Genomic DNA, 21,006 nt, shown 5'->3' on the forward strand with positions numbered 1-21,006 from the left:
CCTCTGGATAGTTGGTTACCCTGCCACAGTCCCAACCCACCACAGAGCCTCCCCACTCAGTAAACACCACAGCAGCACCCACGCAGCGGGCCCATGCCACTGTCCCCAGGACACGTCAATCAACAGTGTGTCCACCACTACAAGGACCCTAGGCAACCCCACAAACCCAGGACGATCAGGGACCTGGGGTCAGTGGCAGTGGGCACACGGTTCAGGGGACAGATGCACAGGACAACAGGGAAGCTGGGAGGACTTCTGTGTGACAGGGGGAGGACAGGCCCAGGGAACTCACTCTCCAGGAGGCACTCACCAACATCCTGGGAGCATACCACCATTCCCAGGAGACCATGGGCCAGATACTGGCCAAGTTGCAGGAGACCCAGCGGCTGCAGGAGGGACAGTACCTGGGGATCAGGGAGGACCTCAAACACATCTACATCATCCTGGCCAACATTGCAGGGGTGCTGGCAGACATGGCCAACACCATGAGGGAGACAGTGGCACACCAATGGGCCCCTGACAGTAGCCACACCGATAAACAGCCCTCCATCTCCGCCGGCACTAGTGGACAGGAGGCCCCGCCACTGGAACAACAGGCCACCAGCACCCCACCCCCTGCAGAAGGAGAACCACCCTACAAATGGTGCCTGCGATCCAGGCAGAAGCCAGAGAACATTGCCAAGACCCTGGCCAGGAAATAAGACTCTCCTGATTGTCACACTTCTGTCCCACTCTGTCACCCTGTCCACCTTCACCTGCCATTACTCCCCTTCCTATGCCCCATTGGACAATGCACCTGTGATACCAAGAGACTGGACTCTAACTGGACATTCCTCCACCATCACCCCAGCCCACTGCACATCCCCCTCTACTTATGAGCACTTCAATGAACACCCTTGGAACAAATTCAAATCTGGAGTCTGTCAAATTATTCAAATATGTATTAGTACAACATTATCAAAGCATTGCAAGTCATATGTACAGTTACATTTACATTAGAATGATCTTTAGTGGGCAGCAGTAAACATACCAGGAGCCAGAGTGGGCCACAGAGATCGGAAAATAGAGATGCCAAAGGGTACAGTAAGTGGTCATAGACATAGGGAAATCAGGCTGCCATGTACAATGTCCAGCAGAAAAATGAAATGTAAAGTGAAGTTACAGTGCCTTACCTGTGTCTCACTGGAAGTACTGCTGTATTATATTACTTCTGTTGTCTACATATTCTTGCTCTGCCTCCTCTTCCTTACTGTCCACAGGCTCCACTGCTGCCACAAGACCATCTCCAGGCTCATCCTCCTGCAGAAAAGGCACCTGGCGTCTCAAGGCCAGGTCGTGCAACATGCAACATGCAACGATGATCTGGCACACCTTCTTGGGTGGGTAGCACAGGGATCTACCTGTCAAATGGAGGCACCAGAACCTGGCCTTCAGGAGGCCAAAGGTTCATTCAATTATCCTCTTTGTTCGCCCATGTGCCTTATTGTAACGTTCCTCTGCCCTTGTCCTGGAATTCCTCACTGGGGTCAGTAGCCATGAGAGGTTGGGGTAACCAGAGTCACCTGCAAATATCGAGGGATACCTGTTAGACACAGACTAACCCTTAGCAACAACCCCATACCCAGACACCAACTTATACTGGGTGGGGACCTTGGACTCACCTATTAGCCACACCCGGTGCCTCTGGAGTTGGCCCATCACAGATGCTGCTATTCCTCAAGATAAATGCGTCATGCACAGAGCCAGGATACTTGGCATTAACATGAGAGATGTACTGGTCCGCCAAACACACCTTCTGCACATTCATAGAGTGATAGCTTTTTCTATTATTGAGCACTTGTTCATTTCTCTGGGATGGGGGCAAATGCAACATGTGTACCATCAATGGCACCAATGATGTTTGGGATATGTCCCAGGGCATAAAAGTAAGCTTTCACTGTGGCCAAATCCTCCACCTGGGGGAATACGATGTAGCTGCGCATGTGTTTCAGTAGGGCTGACAACACTCTGGTCACCACGCTGGAGAACATTGGCTGAGACATCACTGATGCCATGGCCACTGTTGTTTGGAAAGAACCACTTGCCAGGAAATGGAGCACTGACAGGATCTGCACTAGAGGGGGATACCTGCGGGCTGGCGGATAGCTGACATCAGGTCTGGCTCCAATTGGGCACACAGTTCTTGGATTGTGGCCCAATCAAGTCTGTATGTTAGGATAATGTGTCTGTGCTCCATTGTCACAAGGTCCACCAGGGTCTGTACACCGGAGGATGTCGCCATCTCATATTCATCCTCAGCAGTTGAAGCTTAGGGAGGAAAACTGTGAGCAGAGGGTCATATTCACACATCAGTTGAAATAATGATGCATCTTTTCCTTTACAGAACCTGTATGTGAATCTTAGAGTCAGTTGCTGTGCCAATGTCTGCTGTTATGCAGTTGGGTGCCATACCCTGTGCCCCCCTGAAATGGCAGCTGCCTTACCCCTGAGGAGGGACAAGTGGAAATTAGGTAATTCCGCTGGCGTTGTGCGCTGTTGCGGTAGGCAGTCGACGACCGCCATGCAACTTCACATTGGTTATCATTGGGCCCTATGGGTTCCAGGAGCCAATGGCGATGTACGCCGATGGTGACGGTACGCACCGCCGCGGACGTGACTGCCATTTTCGATCTATTCACTCACTTTCTACCTGACCTTCAATAGGAGAGGACCTACACTCCAAGTGCTGCTGTGACCTGTGTCTGGAAGCGACAATGGCTCATGTGTCTAGGGAAATGACCCCTGCTTTCACTGCGGAGGAGTTGGAGAAACTGGTGGATGGGGTCCTAACCCAGTACACGTTACTCTACGGTCCTCCAGACAAACAGGTGAGTACACTGTGAGCATGATTCGTGGGCCTTGAATGAATGTAGTGCCGTGTGTGTCAGCCTCATGTGGAGGGGGCTGAGGGGTCCTCGGCAGACTGCTGCATGTATGGTGGTCAATGTCTCTGCGTAACGGGATGAGAGGGTATGGTGGGCCATGAGTATGACGGTCCGGACGGTGAACTAATTCCCTTTTCTTCTGTCTTTTCCATGCAGGTCAGCACCCATCATGAAAAGGGTTTTGGCGTACCATCGCCAAAGCGGTACGGACCCTGGAGGTCTTTGACAGGCGGAGCACCCACTGCCACAAACTGTGGGAGGACCTATGCCACTGGGCAAGGAAGACGGCAGAGGCACAGCTGGGGCTGGCCTCCCAACTAGGAAGGGGTGCCCGTCATACCTTGACCCCACTGATGTTCCGCATCCTGGCGGTGGCCTATCAGCAGTTGGATGGGTGCTTGAAGGCATCACAGCAGCCACAGGGGGGTGGTACATATTCAGAATCATAACTGTGCGCGTGTTAAGGTTTACCTGGTGGGGGATGTGGGCTGTGGGTGCCCCTAGGCCAGGGCGAACATGGCAGGGTACGTCCCTTGTTGGGCAGGCTCTGAAGCACTTCAACCCCAATAGTGTTAGTGGGCATCTACTACTGGGCAAGGTCCTGTGGGTTTCAGGTGTGCAGCTAATGGCATTAGGCATTGTACCCCATGGCATGGTGACTATCTTAGTAACTGGTAGTGCATGGCCTAGTGCATAGGGCTGCTCCCTGTGTGTTGTGTACGCCTACGGTAGTGGTGTTGCTGGCATTGACCCAGTGTATCCTCTGTCTTTCCCCCCCTTTTTGTTTTGTCACCCTGTCCTTGTGTGCATTAGCATCATCTGGCGGAGAAGCAGAGGCACCGGCGACGGAGGGAGCTGCACCCCACATGGGCCAGGAGGCCAAATCCACCGGCAGTGAGGGCACTAGTGGGAGGGAGGGCGAGGGGAGCACCACGACTGGTACAGGAGGAGACACCACACACAGCGACTCCTCCTCCGATGGAAGCTCCATGGAGGTGGCGGACACCTCTGCGCCCACCCCAACAACAGGTACAGCCGCCACCCACCCTACCAGCACCTCCCTCACAGCAGCCCCTCAGCATGTTTCCCGTGCCCGCTCACCCAGGAGGGTGGGCATCTCCTTTGCCCCAGGCACCTCAGCCCCTGCCCCTGCCCCAGTCAGCCCTGCTGCCCTCAGTGAAGAGGCTATTGACCGCCTGAGATCCCTCACTGTTGGGCAGTCAACCGTTCTGAATGCCATCCATGGTGTCGAGAAGCATTTGCAACAAACAAATGCATACCTGGAGGGCATTCACTCTGGTGTGGCGGCCCAACAGAGAGCATTTCAGGCTCTGGCCTCCTCACTGATGGCAGCCATTGTCCCTGTATCCAGCCTCCCCCCTCCAACTTTCTCTACTCAGTCCCAATCCCCTCAACCCCAGCCTATCCCAAGCACACCTTCAGACCAGCATTCGCTTAAATCAACAACCAAGTGGCTCAGGCAAACACAAGCACCACACTTCATCACACAGGCACTCACAGAAGCACCATCCACATGCAGACACACTAACATCCACTGCCTCCACTGTGTTCCCCTCCTCCTCGTCATCCACCTCCCTCCCAGTAGCGTCTCCACTCACACCTGCATGCACAACATCCTCACCCACTACCTCCATCACCAGCACACCCATCACAACACACCCCTCACTGGCAGTCACCACCCCCATAGCCATGTACACGTCCCCTGTGTCCTCTTCCAGTGTGTCTGTGACCCCTCCTCCCAAAGTACACAAACGCAAGCACCCACCCACCCAACAGCCATCCACCTCACAACAGCATCCAGCTCATGCACCTGCACCCAAACTCAGCAGACAGACACTTTCTACAGCCACTCTCTCTTCCTTCACTTCCAAACCCTTTCCCTCTTCCCACTCCAGTGTCCCTAAGAAGCTTTTCCTGGCAAACATTGACCTCTTCTCTACCCCCCCCAATCCTTCTCCTCGGGCCAGGGTGGCCAGAACCCAGGCCAGCACCTCAGCCACCAAGTTGACGTCCGCTGTGGTTCCTGCAGCTATCAGAGGCTCAAAGGAGGCACCCGTCAGCCCAGCCAGTGTGCCACCAACCCCTGCCAAGGCCAAAACCATTCCGCCACCTGGCAAGGTGAAGAGGGGGACAGCATCCTGCAAGGGGAAGGAGCCACAACCATCCAGCAAGGCCACCTCAAAGACTTCAGATGCCAGACCCAAGGTCACACCACCATCTGCCAAGGTGAGGAAGGGGCACAAAACCCCAGCCAAGGCATTTCAGCCGTCCGAGGCTGCAGGTGAAGGGCTGGTGGCTACCAGCACAACCTCCAGCACCGCCACCTGCACCGCAGCCAGCACCACCAGCAGCCCCGCCGCTAGCACCGCCGCAAGCACCACCACCTGCACCGCCGCAAGCACCAGTACTGTCAGCAGCAGCAGCCCAATGGGCAACCGTCCGAGGCTGCAGGAGAAGGGCTGGAGCCTCCTTCCATCCCTGACAGCACCGGCACCTGCACCACGGGCAGCAACGCCACCTGCACTGCTGACAGTAGCACCACTACCAGCAGCCCCAGTGGGCAGTCGTCCGAGGCTGCAGGAGAAGGGCTGGAGACTCCCTCCACCACTGGCAGCACCCCCACAAGCACCAGCACTACCACCAGTTTGTAGCCGTAGCCGCCACCGGATGGAGTCTAGCCCTGCCTCCATGGACTATCATGCAACCTGGTCCCTTGCAAATCTCGTGCTTCAGACACCCAGGTGAGGGACTGTGAACTGTCACAAAGCCCCCTCCAAAACCAGTGGAGATATGCATCCACTCACCCAATCCTTGGCAGGGTGAAGCACACTGGGCACAAAGCCCCCTCCAGAACCAGTGGAGATATGCATCCACTCACCCTATCCTTGGCATGATGGAGCACACTGGGCACAAAGCCCCCTCCAGAACCAGTGGAAGAAGGCATCCACTTACCCTATCCTTGGTAGGATAAAGCACACTAGGCACAAAGGCCCCTCCAGAACCAGTGGAGATATGCATCCACTCACCCTATCCTTGGCATGATGAAGCACACTGGGCACAAAGCCCCCTCCAGAACCAGTGGAAGAAGGCATCCACTTACCCTATCCTTGGTAGGATAAAGCACACTAGGCACAAAGCCCCCTCCAGAACCAGTGGCGATATGCATCCACTCACCCTATTCTTGGCAGAATGAATTACACTGGGCACAAAGCCCCCTCCAGAACCAGTGGAAGAAGGCATCCACTCACCCTATCCTTGGCAGGATGAAGCACACTGGGCACAAAGTCCCCTCCAGAACCAGTGGAAGAAGGCATCCACTCACCATATCCTTGGCAGGATGAAGCACACTTGGCACAAAGCCCCCTCCCCCAGAACCAGTGGAAGAAGGCATCCACTCGCCCTATCCTTGGCAGGATGTAGTACACTGGGCACAAAGCCCCCTCCGGAACCAGTGGAGATATGAATTCACTAGAGAGACTGTGGCCTTGCACTCCCCAGGACCAAGCAGTGGGCAAACCACCCACTAGAGAGACTGTGGCCTTGCACTCCCCAGGACCAAGCTGTGGGCAAACCACCCACTTGAGTGACTGTAACTTGCACTCCCCAGGACCAAGCAGTGGGAAAACCACCCATTAGAGACACTGTGGCCTTGCACTCCCCAGGACCAAGCAGTGGGAAAACCACCCACTTGAGACACTGTGGCCATGCAATCCCCAGGACCAAGCAGTGGGCAAACCACCCACTAGAGAGATTGTGGCCTTGCACTCCCCAGGACCAAGCAGTGGGCAAACCACCCACTAGAGAGTCTGTGGCCTTGCACTCCCCAGGACATCGCTGTGGGCAAACTACCCACTAGAGAGACTGTGGCCTTGCACTCACTAGGACATCGCTGTGGGCATGGATATACCTGACTGTTTTAAAATATCACTGATTTGACTCGATTCCTTTTGTCCTTGCATTCTTCCAGGGGTTTACTGGGTGTTAATGTAAAGTTGTTGCATCTGTTTGTGTGTACGGTGTTGTGGGTGAGGGTGGGAGTGTTGCATGTTGCGTGTGTGTGTCACTCTGTTCCCCCCATGTACTAGGTGCAGTACTCACCGGGGTCATCGCCGCCACCGTTCGTACTCCTGGTAGATGAGGAGGTAGACCAGCATTGGCAGGACATGCAGCTCGGGCTCCATGGCATCCTGGTTCTTCGTTTAGTGTCGAGAGGTGAGTGGTTTCCCTTCTGGGTACTGTTTCCGACGTGCTTTTGAAGGCCTTGGTACCGCCCTGGAAAAGCTGGTGGATGGGCGGGTTGTGATGGGGTGGCGGTACATTGACTTCCGCCTGTCTGTTGGCAGTTACCCTTCGCTGTGTTTGTTGCTACCACTGTGGTCATCGAATTTCTGGTTGCTACGCTGGCACTGCCTCAATCTTCTCCTTGCGAAGTCGGCTGCGTCGTTCCGGTTCAGAGAGTGGTAATTGTCTCACCGCGATGCAGGCTTTACGTCGTTTCTTGCAGGCTGTGCGTCAATCTTCGCCGCACAGGGAGTTCTTCTTGCAGGAATGAAGTCTCTTTGGTCCTGAGGCTTCAGGAAACAGGAGGCAAGCTCTATCCAAGCCCTTGGAGAGCACTTCTCAGCACAGCCAGAGAGCAGCAAGGCAGCAGGGCAACAGCAAGGCAGCAGTCCTTGTCAGAAAAGCAGTCAGGTGAGTCCTTTGGGCAGCCAGGCAGTTCTTCTTGGCAGGATGCAGGTTCTGGTTCAGGTTCTTCTCTAGGAAGTGTCTGAGTTGAAAGGGGCAGAGGCCCTGTTTAAATACCCAATTGTGCCTTTGAAGTGGGGGAGACTTCAAAGAGTGACTTAGAAGTGCACCAGGTCCCTTTTCAGTTCCATCCTGTCTGCCAAGGTCCCAGTACGGGGTGTGGCAGTCCTTTGTGTGAGGGCAGGCTACTGTCCTTTAACATGTAAGCGTCAGGCCCTCCACACTCCCAGCCCAGGAAGACCCCTTCAAAATGCAGATGTTTGCAAGTGTGACTGAGCATACTGTGTTTGGGGTTTGTCTGAGTGAATGCACAAGGGAGCTGTTAACTAAACCTAGCCAGAAGTGGATTGTAAGGCAAAGAAGGATTTAAGTGCAGAGAAATGCTCACTTATACCTCAAAGTGCCTTTGAAGTGGGGGAAACTTCAGAGAGTATTTTTGTACACAAGTTCCCCTTTCAGCCCATTCCTGTCTGTCAGGATCCCTGTGGGGGGGTTATCAGTCCTTTGTATGAGGAAAGGCCATTGGCCTTTGAAGTGTAAGGGAAAGCCCCTCCACCCTTCCGGCCCAGGGAGACCCATTCATTATGCAGATGAATGCAAATGTGACTTAGTATTCTGTTTTTATGACTGTCTGGGTGGAATGCACAAGGGGAGCTGTCAACCAGCACAGCCCACACATGGATTGGAGTCAGTCTGTAACGCACGGAAGCCAGTAAGTGCAGATAAATGCCCACTTCCTAAAAGTGGCATTTCTAAAATAATAATATCAAATCCAACTTCACCAGTAAGCAGGATTTTCTTTTACCATTCTGACCATTCTAAACATGACAGGGTTACTCCTTTCAGATCAGAATCTATCACTTAAAAGTATATAAGGGCAGTTCTAATGCTGGCCTATGAGAGGAGCAGGCCTCACAGTAGTGAGAAACGAATTTGTGAGTTTTTCACTGCCAAGACATGTAAAACACATACGTACCTGTCCTGCTTTTTACTTACATAGCACCCTGCCCTACAGGTTACACAGGGCCTACTTTAGGGGTGACTTATATGTAGACAAATGGGAGTTTAAGGCTTGGCAAGTAGTTTTAAATGCCAAGTCGAAGTGGCAGTGAAACTGCACACAAAGGCCTTGCAATGGCAGGCCTGAGACATGGTTAAGGGGATACTTAGGTGGGTGGCACAACCAGTGCTGCAAGCTCAGTAGTAGCATTTAATCTCCCGGCCCTGGGCACCTCTAGTGCGCGTTACTAGGGACTTACAGGTAAATTAAATATGCCAGTTGAGTAGGAGCCAATGTTGCCATGTTTAGAGGAGAGAGCACATGCACTTTAACACTGGTCAGCAGTGGTAAAGTTTGCAGAGTCCTAAAACCAGCAAAAACAGGGTCAGAACAATGGAGAGAGTCAGGCAAAACGTTGGGGGATGACCACACTAAGGCTGTCTGGTCTAACATGCTGTATCTACAAGATTCAGCACATTCCTGTCCTTGTCCCCTGCGCTGGTGCTCAAATTGCTGCCATGCGCCAATGCAGGCACCAATGCACCATGGTGCAAGGATACCTGCTTTGTGGGGATGGTTGTTTTTGTGCAGGAATGAACGCCTTCATGCACAAAACAATCATGAGAGGCCTTTAGAAAGAGAAAAAAAAGGGGAGAAATAATGTTATTTCTCCCCCTTTGCACCATCCGTGTGCCACTCCTTGGGCGGCGTAGAAACCTGACGCACTCCCAGGTTTACGACAACTTACAAATCTCGGAATGTGCCAGATTCCATGGGTATTGTGTGGAAACACCCATAGCAACACCCATGGAATGCCCCTTTCATGCAGAGTAATGTGCGAAAGGGGGCCACATGTACAAGGCCATGTAAAGCCACACAAAGTGGCTTTGCGTGGCCTTGTAGATATGACCCTGCAGCCTCCTCCACCGGTCCGTCAAAAAAGTGGCACACTGATCGCATGTAAATGAGGCCCGAGAGATGAAATAAAGAAAGCTCACCCTCTTTACTAACTCACATTGCTCCAATGATTGTTTACAAGATCCACATTATGAAGATGAAAATCACTCATGTGTGGTCCATTGCCCAGACAGCAACAAAATACTCATTGAAATTACCTGGCATAGTTGAAGAATACAATGTGCTATCCAGGAGATGACATAAATGTATTATTCACATGTCACCACCACTGACACAAACACCTTATTTGATACCCTACGGTCTCCAAACGTTTAAATCTTAATGAAGAATAGACTGAGCAGCAGAGGGAGCAAGATATCACCTATCAATTGTAGGTGTCTAACATGAACTGCACAGAGGTATCACTCTCCTACAATACATCTGTCGAACACATGATGGTGAGAATCTCCCCAGCTCTAATTCTTCATTGATAGTTACAATATTTTGTTGCAAACCTCTACACACCTTAAGTCATCAAAGAAATTACAGCGTTAGTCTTATCAACCCACACTCTCCAAACTCTTTCACAGAACAATCATGTTGTTAGGTGATTTCAAGCTCTGCATAGTCTACCTGAGCAACAAACAGCTACATAAGTGGTAGAAAACCTAGAGTCCCTAGGCGTCTGCCAATGGATCGCACCACCAAACCATGAGACAGGTCATATACTGAACTTGGGCGTCATCCATGGCACCAAACGTAGCTAACTTAAAATTTATACTTGCATTTTGTATACACCATTGACTGGTCACTTACTTGAAAATCCAATTATAATCACTCAGAATTAGGCCCAACTATATGGGCAATACTAACCAACTCAGCTCTGGAAGGAAGGTCTCCCCAATGAGGGTCCACCTAGTACTTACCATCCAAAGAGATCACATCCATCCCTGTCGCCTGATCTATTCACTTCATCAGAGAACTCAATCAAATGTTCTGGGCATAAGTTTCCACTGGTGGAACTCTATGTAGAAACGTCTGTGACACATATGTAATAGTCTGAAAATATATGTAGCTCATAGGTATTCCACACAAAAGGACCCTCTCACAGTGCTCGTGGTCCCCAACGGTGCAAAGGTTGCTGAATTGTTTTATTGGTAAATTTCTTGATCACTTCTAGAGCTGTGCAAATTATTGTCTCTGCCAAAATAAAGTTTTTTCTCAAGGTTTGCAAGCTTAGTGAAGGTTACGAAATTGGAAGTGCAAGACAAAAATTCGACATATGGGGCATATTTATACTCCGTTTGCACTGGATTTGCGTCATTTTTGTTTATGCAAATCCGGCGCAAACTTAACTCAATATTTATATTTGGACGCTAGACCTGTCTAGCGTAAAAATAGAGGAGTTAACATCATTTTTTTACCATGGAAACCTACCTCGCGTCAATGACATGCAAGGTAAGCGTTCCCGGGCACAAAATGACTCTAAGGCATTTGTGCCTTATTTATCCTCCCGTGCAAAAATGACGCAAGGGGAGGAGGAGGGCCTTTAATAATGGCTATAAGCCTGTTTATCGCCATTATTTACCGCCTGGGTCATGACAGGCGTTAGGGGACCTGTAGGCTCATTTCCATGGTCAGCAGTCCGCAGGTGCCCTTCCCTGCACCAAGGGACACCCCCTGCCACTCCCACCCACCCCTGGAGGACACCCAAGGATAGGGGGACCCATGCAAGGTAGGTCCAGGTAAGTATTTCTATTTTTTCCTAAGTGCCATTGGGGGGCCTAACTTGGGCCCCCCTACATGGTACTGTACCAAATGGCCATGCCCAGGAGACAAAAGTCCCCTGGGCATGGCCATTGGGCAGGGGTGCATGTCTCCTATCTTTACTAAGACAGGAGTCATGTCTATGGGGGTTGTGCGTCAAAAAATGACACAAGTCAGGTTAGAGTCAATATTTATTACGCTAACCTGACTAGCTCCATTCTTTGACGCACAACCCCCAGTCTTCCCTACGCCTCCCCGCCCGGTTAGCATCATTTATTTTTATGCTTACCGGGCCTTAGCGCCGGCTAGTGTCATTCCTTAAATATAATGCCTGGCTGGCGTCTAGGAATGGTGTTAGCCGGCGATAAACTTTTTGACGCAAAAAGTATAAATCAGGGCCTATATTTCACAGAAGCAACTCTCTGCAAATGCCCATCTTTGGTAGGAGAATTATTTAGCGAAGAAATTGTTCTCACTTAAATATTTATTCCCAGAACAGTTTTAAAACATTTTAACTCACACCCAAAGTTTACAAAATGTCACCAGATCCCCAAAATGTAAAGTTTTCTAAACTTACAAAACGTCATTTGTAAAATGTTAATTTCATCAATCGCTAATCACTTTGAATTTGTTTATTTGTAATCAAAATTAATTTATTAACGTAATATCGCAAGATTCTTGTTTTCAGTAATTTTACCTTATAATTCCTGCCCATGGCACGCCAGCTGGGTACTGAAACTTCGTAATATAGCACGTCATTATAAACTATTATTATTTTTATTCATGCCAACAGCTTTAGTCACCCTGATTGAGGATGGAGATGAAAGCAAAAACTCTTCGAGCAATGAAGGGAACGTTAGTCCCTGGGCCAGTGGTCAAGTTCGGCGTGGGATCTGCAAAGGTAGTCAGGAATCCTACAACAACTTGTACTATACCTGCCTGGAACTCTTCAAGTTTGCTATTGGAATGGGAGACTTGGAGTTCACAGACAACTATCGATTCAAGCCGATCTTTATCCTTCTCTTGGTTGTGTATGTCATCATGACGTACATCCTGCTGCTCAACATGCTCATTGCACTGATGGGAGAAACCGTGAGCAAAATTGCACAGGAAAGCAAGAGCATCTGGAAACTCCAGGTACTGTATGTACTTCTTTGACTTCCTATTTTAATTCAGAGCATGCAATAGGTGCTCATGTGACAGTACTGCAGGTAGAGGTGACATATAATACATCAAATTAAACAAATACCTACAACTAGAGATTTCATAGCTCTTAGTGACGGGGAACATCTTAAGAATCATATCAACCAACAATTGTTTCCCTCTGTGACGCCGGTGCAGCACCACTTTTCATAAAAATGCCACCATGTGCTTTAACAATATGCAAGCAAATGCAGAGATGAAGGCCTGTTGCCCCAAAAGTCGTCTTTGTCTGTATTTACTCTGTTCACAAGGATTTGCAGACTTATCCTCCCTCATAATTATTAATAAGGCAGGATTTCTACAAACACATCCCTGCTACGCGACCCAGACAATAGTACCTCTTACATCTGGTCATATCAAAATGAATATGAATAAATCATTATTACAGACACTGTTTAAGAAGTACTAATATCTGAGCATCATTTTCATTATGTGTTTTTTTAAAAACAAAATTGTATTGGTTTTCACCCTTAACTGTTCCAACATACAGTGTATAAATCAAGTAGCTCTGCATACAGAACATAATTGTAAACAAGCGATGTGCTTAACAGATCTACAGGAGTGTCCGAGGAGTCTTGTATTATTTAACATTGAATCCCCCTTCCCCCTAACCAGCTTCCACCAATTAATTATATGAGTTAAGTTATATGGGTCGCAATTAATATTGAGCTTCTCGGGAGTACATCTCCTTATATGGAGGGCCGACATATGTAATCTCCTTAAAAACAATACCATTCCTAGCAAGTCATACGGGGGAAAGGGAAGGATGAAAAACCCTTAGGTTAAAGTATGTGTAAGCCTCAGGTTTTCTACACAGACTCTCCTCCAGAATCTTTTAAAGGACGCTACTTGCCTAAGTGCAGTCAACCCTTTGTCTCAGTCTGTGCCCTTAATGCTTCTACTAGTGTGTCCCACTCTAGAGATATTGGTTTTCTTCTCAGCCCTCTATATTCTCTCCTGAGAGCCAAACTTTCAGCCTTGCTCCAACATAATACCTTTTTCCTTCATGAGAGGAGAGATGGGGCATGGGGAGACATCCAGTGCCTCATCAGTTGTCGTTTTGCCAAAAGCACAGCCAAGTCCATGAAGCGCGAAAGTACCTTATAGCTACGTTTTCTAGGGTGTAGCCCCAGGAGGAAATAGGTGGGCGTCAGTCCCACTGTCGCCTCTGCGATCTCTGTCAAAGTGGCTCCTATTGCAGTCAAGTACTGTGAGAAGGACAGACATATCCAGATCATATGGAGAAGGTCGGCATCAGATGTCTGACACCGAGGACATTGCACCGTTGTAGTGTGGTAGATCCTATTGAGCCTATGCGGAGTGAGGTTCGCTCGATGAAAAAGGTAGAATTGTATCAACTTAAACTTAGTGTTGCAAGACACTTTTTAGCATATTGGAAAAGGAAAGTCCACTCTTTGGCAGTAATGTCTCTGCCTATATCAGTTGCCGACGTGGCCTTCAACATTTCCAAGGATGTGTGGAGATATGCTTGGATCCAGCGATATAGCCGTCTAATAAGATGCCTACCATGTCCCATTGTGTAAATAGCCTGAAGGGCTTTGTGTGTTACCAGTTCAGTACCCTGTGGTGCCTAATGATTGCATACATATGATAATATTTTATCATGGGTTAAAAAGAGAGTCTCCGATAACCCATGTATTTGCACAAAGTCTGAGTGCAGCAATAACATACCATCTTCTAACAAGTCTCCTAAAGTAAGTGGACCTCGCTGTTCTCAAACCCTGAGCATAGCTGCCGTGATAGTTCCTGATGAGGCAGGAGCCGCATAATGGTATGTTAGGCGCATAGGAGGTTACTGAAGCTCTGTAATGTGTAGTTAGTTTCCAATAAGCCAACGGTGTACGCAATTGCAAGGTAGCCCCGAGGGGTAATTTTGGGGACCCGGGACAAAGCAAATGGTGAATGAAGCCCTTCTTCCACATTGCATCTGTACAATTTATCTCTTCCAGATTATGGCTGGCTAGCCAGTAGGACAGCCATTGAAGTTGGCCTGCAATACAGTAGGCCTTGAAGTATGGAGCGCCCAAGCCACCCATATCTGGGGGTAACTGTAGTTTTGTCAGGCCGACTTGGCAGTGACCTCTCCCCCATATTAAATCAATCAATAAGGAGTTCAATGTCCGAAATATGCAGGGTGGTACCATAAGTGCAAGTTCACAAAATAGTATAAGGTACAAGGTAACAGTACAATTTTTGCCAGTGCTACCTTCCCGGCTACTGAAAGGGGTAGAGTGATCCAGAAGTCGACTTGGGATAGGAGCGATGTAATCGTCTCGCTTATATTGCCTTCAAGCAAATCTGCTTGGTCCCGGTATAGGCGAATACCAAGATACCGGAAAGAGTCATGTACTATTGCGATGGACATTTGTCCGAACTGGACTGCAGGTTCCGAACAGGTGCCCCGGAAGGGATATGCATATGATTTATTGGGAATTATTTGGAGCCCTGAAAGGAGTGTAAATAGAGAAACAATCTGCACCGTCCTCTCTGTGCCTTGCCTCAAATCCCTATAATAAAGTATCGTATCATCTGCATATAAGAAGCAAGAATGGGTAGTGGGGTTGAGCACAATTCCCCAATCATTCACGCTACGGGGAAGGTGTTATGCCAGGGGCTCCAATACCATTACAAACAAGAGGGGGGACAGAGGACAACCCTGCCTACTTCCACGGTAAATGGGGTAAGAGGCTCCTGCCTTGGCCTTGGCAGTTGGAGCCATGTTCCAGAGCCTCACCCACTGTTTAAGATCTGGGTGTAGGCTATAGGCTTCCAGAGATGCCAGCATGCATCTCTGGAAGATGCCAGGAGATGCATCCGCCATGCGGATATTGATGTTTTGTCTCAACCATCAACTGATATAGTCAGCGAATATTCATCAATGTACCAAGGCGTGGAACAAATCCACATTGGTCTGTGTGCAGTAGACACGGGAGTAGTGGGAGTAGTCTGCACGCTAATACTTTACTGAGGAGTTTATATTCTGTATTTAGAATAGACAGGGGTCTAAAGGAGGAGTGGGAGGTCTATCCGGTTTAAAAAGTGAGGTCACCACTGCTTCTCGAGTTGTAGCTGGAAGCTTTCCTTCTTCGAGAGACCACTTGTACAACTTCTCTAGGTGGGGAAGCAGGCAATTAGTGTAGGCCGCATAAAATTCCACCAGCAATCCATCAGAGCCGGGGGTTTTATTACATGCCATCTCTTTTAATGCCTCACGTATCTCAGTGGTCGTGATTGAAGCCGCAGCACCTCTCTTTCTAATGCTGTCACCTGTGGAAGCAGATCTTGGTGCAGAAACGTGTATAGAGTGACTGTCTACAGGCAGCAGTGTGGTGTATAAATCAGCGAAGTAAAGACGAAAGGCATCGTTAATGCTAGTTTGATTATTTACTATACCCAACTGTGGAGATTGTATCATTGATATAGGCGTGGGAGATGGCAGTGGCCTGATTAGTTTGCCTAGAAGGGCACCCAGTTTGTCAGCCACTACATGTGTCCTTTGGGTGTAAGATCTGTAATCTACTACTCACAAGCGCTCTAGGAGTTCCTCATGACTTTTCCATGCTGTTTGTAATTGCCCTGTCTTGGTGTCATCTAGGTCCGCCTCTTGTTCTAGAGCACCCAGATTATTGTCTAGGTGTGTGAGGTCTTTCAGAATTTCAACCCGTGATCCCATCCGCACAGAAATGGAGAATCCTGTATTATCACTTTAAAAGCCTCCCATTCAATGAATGGGGAGGTGGCAGTGTTTGTGTTTTCTGAAAAATTTGTGTCTATAGTAGTAGCTAGTTTATCCGTATAGACCGTGTCTTCCAAGAGCGTGGGCTGAAGTCGCCATGTTGGTATCGGGGTGGGTACCCTACCCTTCCCCAGTTCAGCTGGATCTCAAGTGGGTTGTGACCACAGTCAGACAGCTTCTTACCTAAATATGTGGCATGGGTTACGTGGGATTGCAAGCTGGAGATACACAAGAATCTGTCTAAGCGGGAATGGAGCATATGTGGGTAGGAGTAAAAAGAATATTCTTTCACGTCCACATTACGGTTCCGCCATACATCTACTGGGTCCCAACGCTCAACCCAGTGTTGCAATGTTCTAGCCTGGCGAACCAGTGCGGTGCTCGGAAGGGGCGGTGTGAACGGTCAAGGAGAACATCCAGCACTGCATTCGAGTCCCCCCCAAGTACCCAAGGGAGGTGAGCCTAGTCTGATAACATGGTAGATAAGCGTGCATAAAAACCATCTTGTTCTTGGTGTGGTGCATAAAAAGAGCCTAGTACTATCTGTTCTTTATCTAAGAGTCCCTTGAGTAGTACATATCTACCCTGTGAGTCAATTTTAGTATCTTGGACTGAAAACTGAATTCCCACCTTTATCCATATGGCTGCTCCCTGGGCATACGCCGAGAAGGAGGTGTGGAACAATTGTCCCCGCCACTTGCGCTGTAGTTTCAATGCTTCTGGTGTAGTAAGGTGGTTTTCTTGCAGGAAGGCAAGATGAGCATGGCATCTGTGCAGTTGTGCCAGTACCATGTGTCGTTTATAGAGTGTTCCCAGTCCTCTAATATTCTAAGTAATTATTTTGTATTATTTTGTAGTGGTGGCCATTGCCATTAATGTAGGGAGTGTCAAGTAATTTCAACCCCATGGCCCTACTGCATTCCCCTTGCGTTTCAGTGATGACGGAAGCGTACCAATAACAAGCAACAACCCTAATCAATACATGGTCCAGCGTGGACAACTGTGCTCGACCAATGCAACTAATATAACAAACTGTATAAACATAAAGATAGCAAGGCTTACGCTAGTGGGGTTCCGTGGCTCATACGCCAAACTATACATTTGTGCTGCAAACATAACACCTTATCAAGGTTTGGACCCAGGTCACATCAGTAATTAGCTACTCATATAGGTATCCTCAACATCAAGCTAACAATACAAGGATATTACACTTGGATGATGAAGTGCCAATGTAATGACGGTTGATAATCACAGTGTCATCCGAGAGGTATGAGTGTAGTGATCTAGGCTACAGTGCAATGAGCTGGAGGTTCTCTACATCATCTTTCATAGGATCCCTGAAGTGGAGATGAGCAACAATAAGGGCAGCCCTTCATTTTCATAAGTCATTAGCGGTCTGTAGCGCACGAGTTGGGAACAATGCTACACTGCCCTCAGTTTCAGAATCTGAGACACTGACCATGGATGACTCCATGCTGGACCTGCAGTTGGGGTCCCGCAGAGTAGTAGCAAGTTAGATGGCCTCCAGTTGACTTTTATGCACCTGCTGTGGGGATGGATCTCCTCCTCCATTGTTCATGGTGTCCGGTTTATGGCGTTTGGGCTGCATTCAGGCTCTCCACAGTCCCTACCAGGACTACAGCGGGCCATGCCAAGTGGCAGGCCCCCTGCAAGGCCTCAGTTAATTTCTCCCTCCAATCACTGGTAATGACACCAGGCCCTCTACTCAGCCATCCGTTTTGGGGCAGGCAGCCGTCGACACACCCAGGGGACACCAGCAGGCAGCAGCAGTAACACGCCTGGATACCCACTGCACCCCTCCAATGTGCGGTGGCTATCAGGCACCACTCCCAGCCTCCACCAGCTCTGGTCGCTCCCTGTCAGCCCTCTGTCTGCTTCTGCTGTCCATGCCTTACCGATGGGCCGCTTGGCGGCAGGGAGAAGGCAGTATCGGGCGGTAGGGAGGCCCCGCTGCAGGCCGCCTCCCGCCACCTGCTGCCACCGCCACACAGGCGCCGTCCCTCTGCTGTCCATGCCTCACCGCATACCCGGCACCTCTCCGATCCTCTGCAGTGGGTGGTGTGGCTTCTCCGCAATGTTGGGGACGGATCTTGGGTAGATGTTACGACCCGGGTCCTGAGCCGCTGAATTAGGCATCCGCCATGTTAGATGCTTGGCCATACCCCCTAATTTTCAGTATGTATACACTGAGAAACAGAACCAATCATCAGCTTTTGTTCAAAACAATGAGGAAAGTCTTCAGATAGTGGCTGAGTTTGTTTCAGAGATGTGTAAAGAGAGGTTTATCAAATGAGCGCACATTTAAAAATACAACTATGATTGTATTTTTGTTTTATATTTAACATATTCATGGAGTATATTAAACATGCATCTCCATACTAAAAATGCGAGGGACTGTGATATTTGGAGGGAACCAAAGTCACATGCTTTGTTTTCATCACCAGAATCATTAGGTGCTACAATAGCTTCACCAGAGGATATAGAAAATAGATCTTCAAATATAGTATCTGCCCAATTTACAAAGCTTTCCCCACTGAAAAGGAGTTGTATGCCTTGGAAAATAACATACACTCAGGCATGATGTAGGATTTATGAGCATAATTAGGAACTACACTGGTGTAACCTAGACACAATGTAGGCATGTATTACAGACATGTAAATAATAATATGGATTTGAAACATGGTATACAGTGAAGTGTTAGATATTCGTCAAGGGAAATGAAAACCAAAATAGGTGGCCAGTTAAGCACCTATCATTTCTAAGAAAGGTAATTCCGAAAATCCTTTTACAGACCTTCCAGCCCACTTTCAAACCATGATGGAGTATGGATATAGTGACTGTGCAAGTAATGGAAATTAGTTTGCAGATCACACCCAACTGTGATATATGTCTTCTCGTCATACTTCACCTCTCCACTGAGTTCTATTCCACTAATAACAAAACTCTGCTGAACATCCTAGCACATCATATTGTTTCCATAGGCATGTACTACAGTGGCTGAGATCTTACCTGAGGATCCGAGCACAAATAGTTCAGATGAACTCATGCACATTCACATCCCTCCCTGTGACATGTAGTGTCTCCCAGCAGTCGTTTTCAAGCTCTCTGTCCAACCCCTTGGAGTGTTACTGCCAGACATGTACATCTGCAAAAACAAGAGATGATGGATGGAATGAAGAGCAAATCAAACATTCACCCCCAGTCACATATGTGGGTTTAATCCATCAGTTTTTTTTTGCTTGCCATGCCACTCCATTTTGGACCTAGCCACATGCAAATCAGTCTTGACCCTGTTCCCCATGGGAACAAAAGAACAATGGATTAAACCCAGATCTGTGACTGGGGGTGAGCTTTTGCATTGTTCAGCACTCTGTACATCATCCTTTTGTTTTGCTAAAGTTGCCCTAAGTGGGAAGGGTATGCCCAGACGTGGGTCCCTTGCTCACTGTGCCTCTGGATTCAAGCTAGCCTGGCTGATGAAGGGTAATACCCTGAAAGCGGTCCCAGGATGCTTGTTTCCGGTCCAGAGAGGACCTGGCCTCGCAGTTCGGGCTGGACTGTTCCTCTGAGGAACAGGGTCAAGACTGATTTGCCTATTGCTGGTTCCAAACAGGGGTGGCATGGTGAGCAAAAGAACGATGGATTAACCCAGATCTGTGACTGGGGGTGAGTGTTTGCATTGTTCAGCACTCCGTCCATCATCCTTCTGTGTTGCTAAAGTTGTCCTAAGTGGTAAGGGTATGCCCAGACGTGTCAGTTGCTCACTGTGCCACTGGATTCAAGCTAGCCTGGCTGATGAAGGGTAATACCCTGAAAGCAGTCCCAGGATGCTTGTTTCCGGTCCAGAGAGGACCTGGCCTGGCAGTTCAGGCTGGACTGTTCCTATGAGGAACAGGGTCAGGACTGATTTGCCTATTGCTGGGTCCAAACAGGGGTGGCATGGTGAGCAAAAGAACAATAGATTAAACCCAGATCTGTGACTGGGGTTGAGTGTTTGCATTGTTCAGCACTCCGTCCATCATCCTTCTGTGTTGCTAAAGTTGTCCTCAGAGGGAAGGGTATGCCCAGACGTGGGTCCCTTGCTCACTGTGCCACTGGATTCAAACTAGCCTGGCTGATGAAGGGTGATACCCTGAAAGCGGTCCCAGGATGCTTGTTTCCAGTCCAGAGAGGACCTGGCCTGGCAGTTTGGGCAGGACTGTTCCCATGAGGAACAGTGTCAAGACTGATTTGCCTATGGCTGGGTCCAAACTGGGGTGGCATGGTGAGCAAAAGAACGATGGATTAAACCCAGATCTGTGACTGGGGTGAGTGTTTGCATTGTTCAGCACTCCATCCATCATCCTTTTGTGTTGCTAAAGTTGTACTAAGTGGGAAGGGTATGCCCAGACGTGTGTCCCTTGCTCACTGTGCCACTGGATTCAAGCTAGCCTGGCTGATGAAGGGTGATACCCTGAAAGCGGTCCCAGGATGCTTGTTTCCGGTCCAGAAAGGACCTGGCATGGCAGTTCGGGCTGGACTGTTCCCATGAGGAACTGGGTCAAGACTGATTTGCATATGGGTGGGTCAAAACTGGTGTGGCATGGTGAGCAAAAGAACAATGGATTAAACCCAGATCTGTGACTGGGGTGAGTGCTAGCATTGTTCAGCACTCCGTCCATCATCCGTT

The 21,006-nt window shown here is 49.0% G+C and overlaps 1 protein-coding gene across 1 annotated transcript in view; it reads left to right on the plus strand.

Annotated features, from left to right (window-relative positions):
- LOC138283491 (transient receptor potential cation channel subfamily V member 1-like) overlaps positions 1 to 21,006 on the plus strand; it is a 366,031-nt gene that overhangs the window by 251,462 nt on the left and 93,563 nt on the right. Inside the window, exon 12 of the mRNA XM_069221435.1 lies at positions 12,149 to 12,492. Coding sequence (XP_069077536.1) covers positions 12,149 to 12,492 — 344 coding nt within the window. The remainder of the gene's footprint in view (positions 1 to 12,148; positions 12,493 to 21,006) is intronic.

This window comes from Pleurodeles waltl, chromosome 3_1 (genome assembly GCF_031143425.1).
Source record: "Pleurodeles waltl isolate 20211129_DDA chromosome 3_1, aPleWal1.hap1.20221129, whole genome shotgun sequence".
NCBI classification, from domain to species: Eukaryota; Metazoa; Chordata; class Amphibia; order Caudata; family Salamandridae; genus Pleurodeles; species Pleurodeles waltl.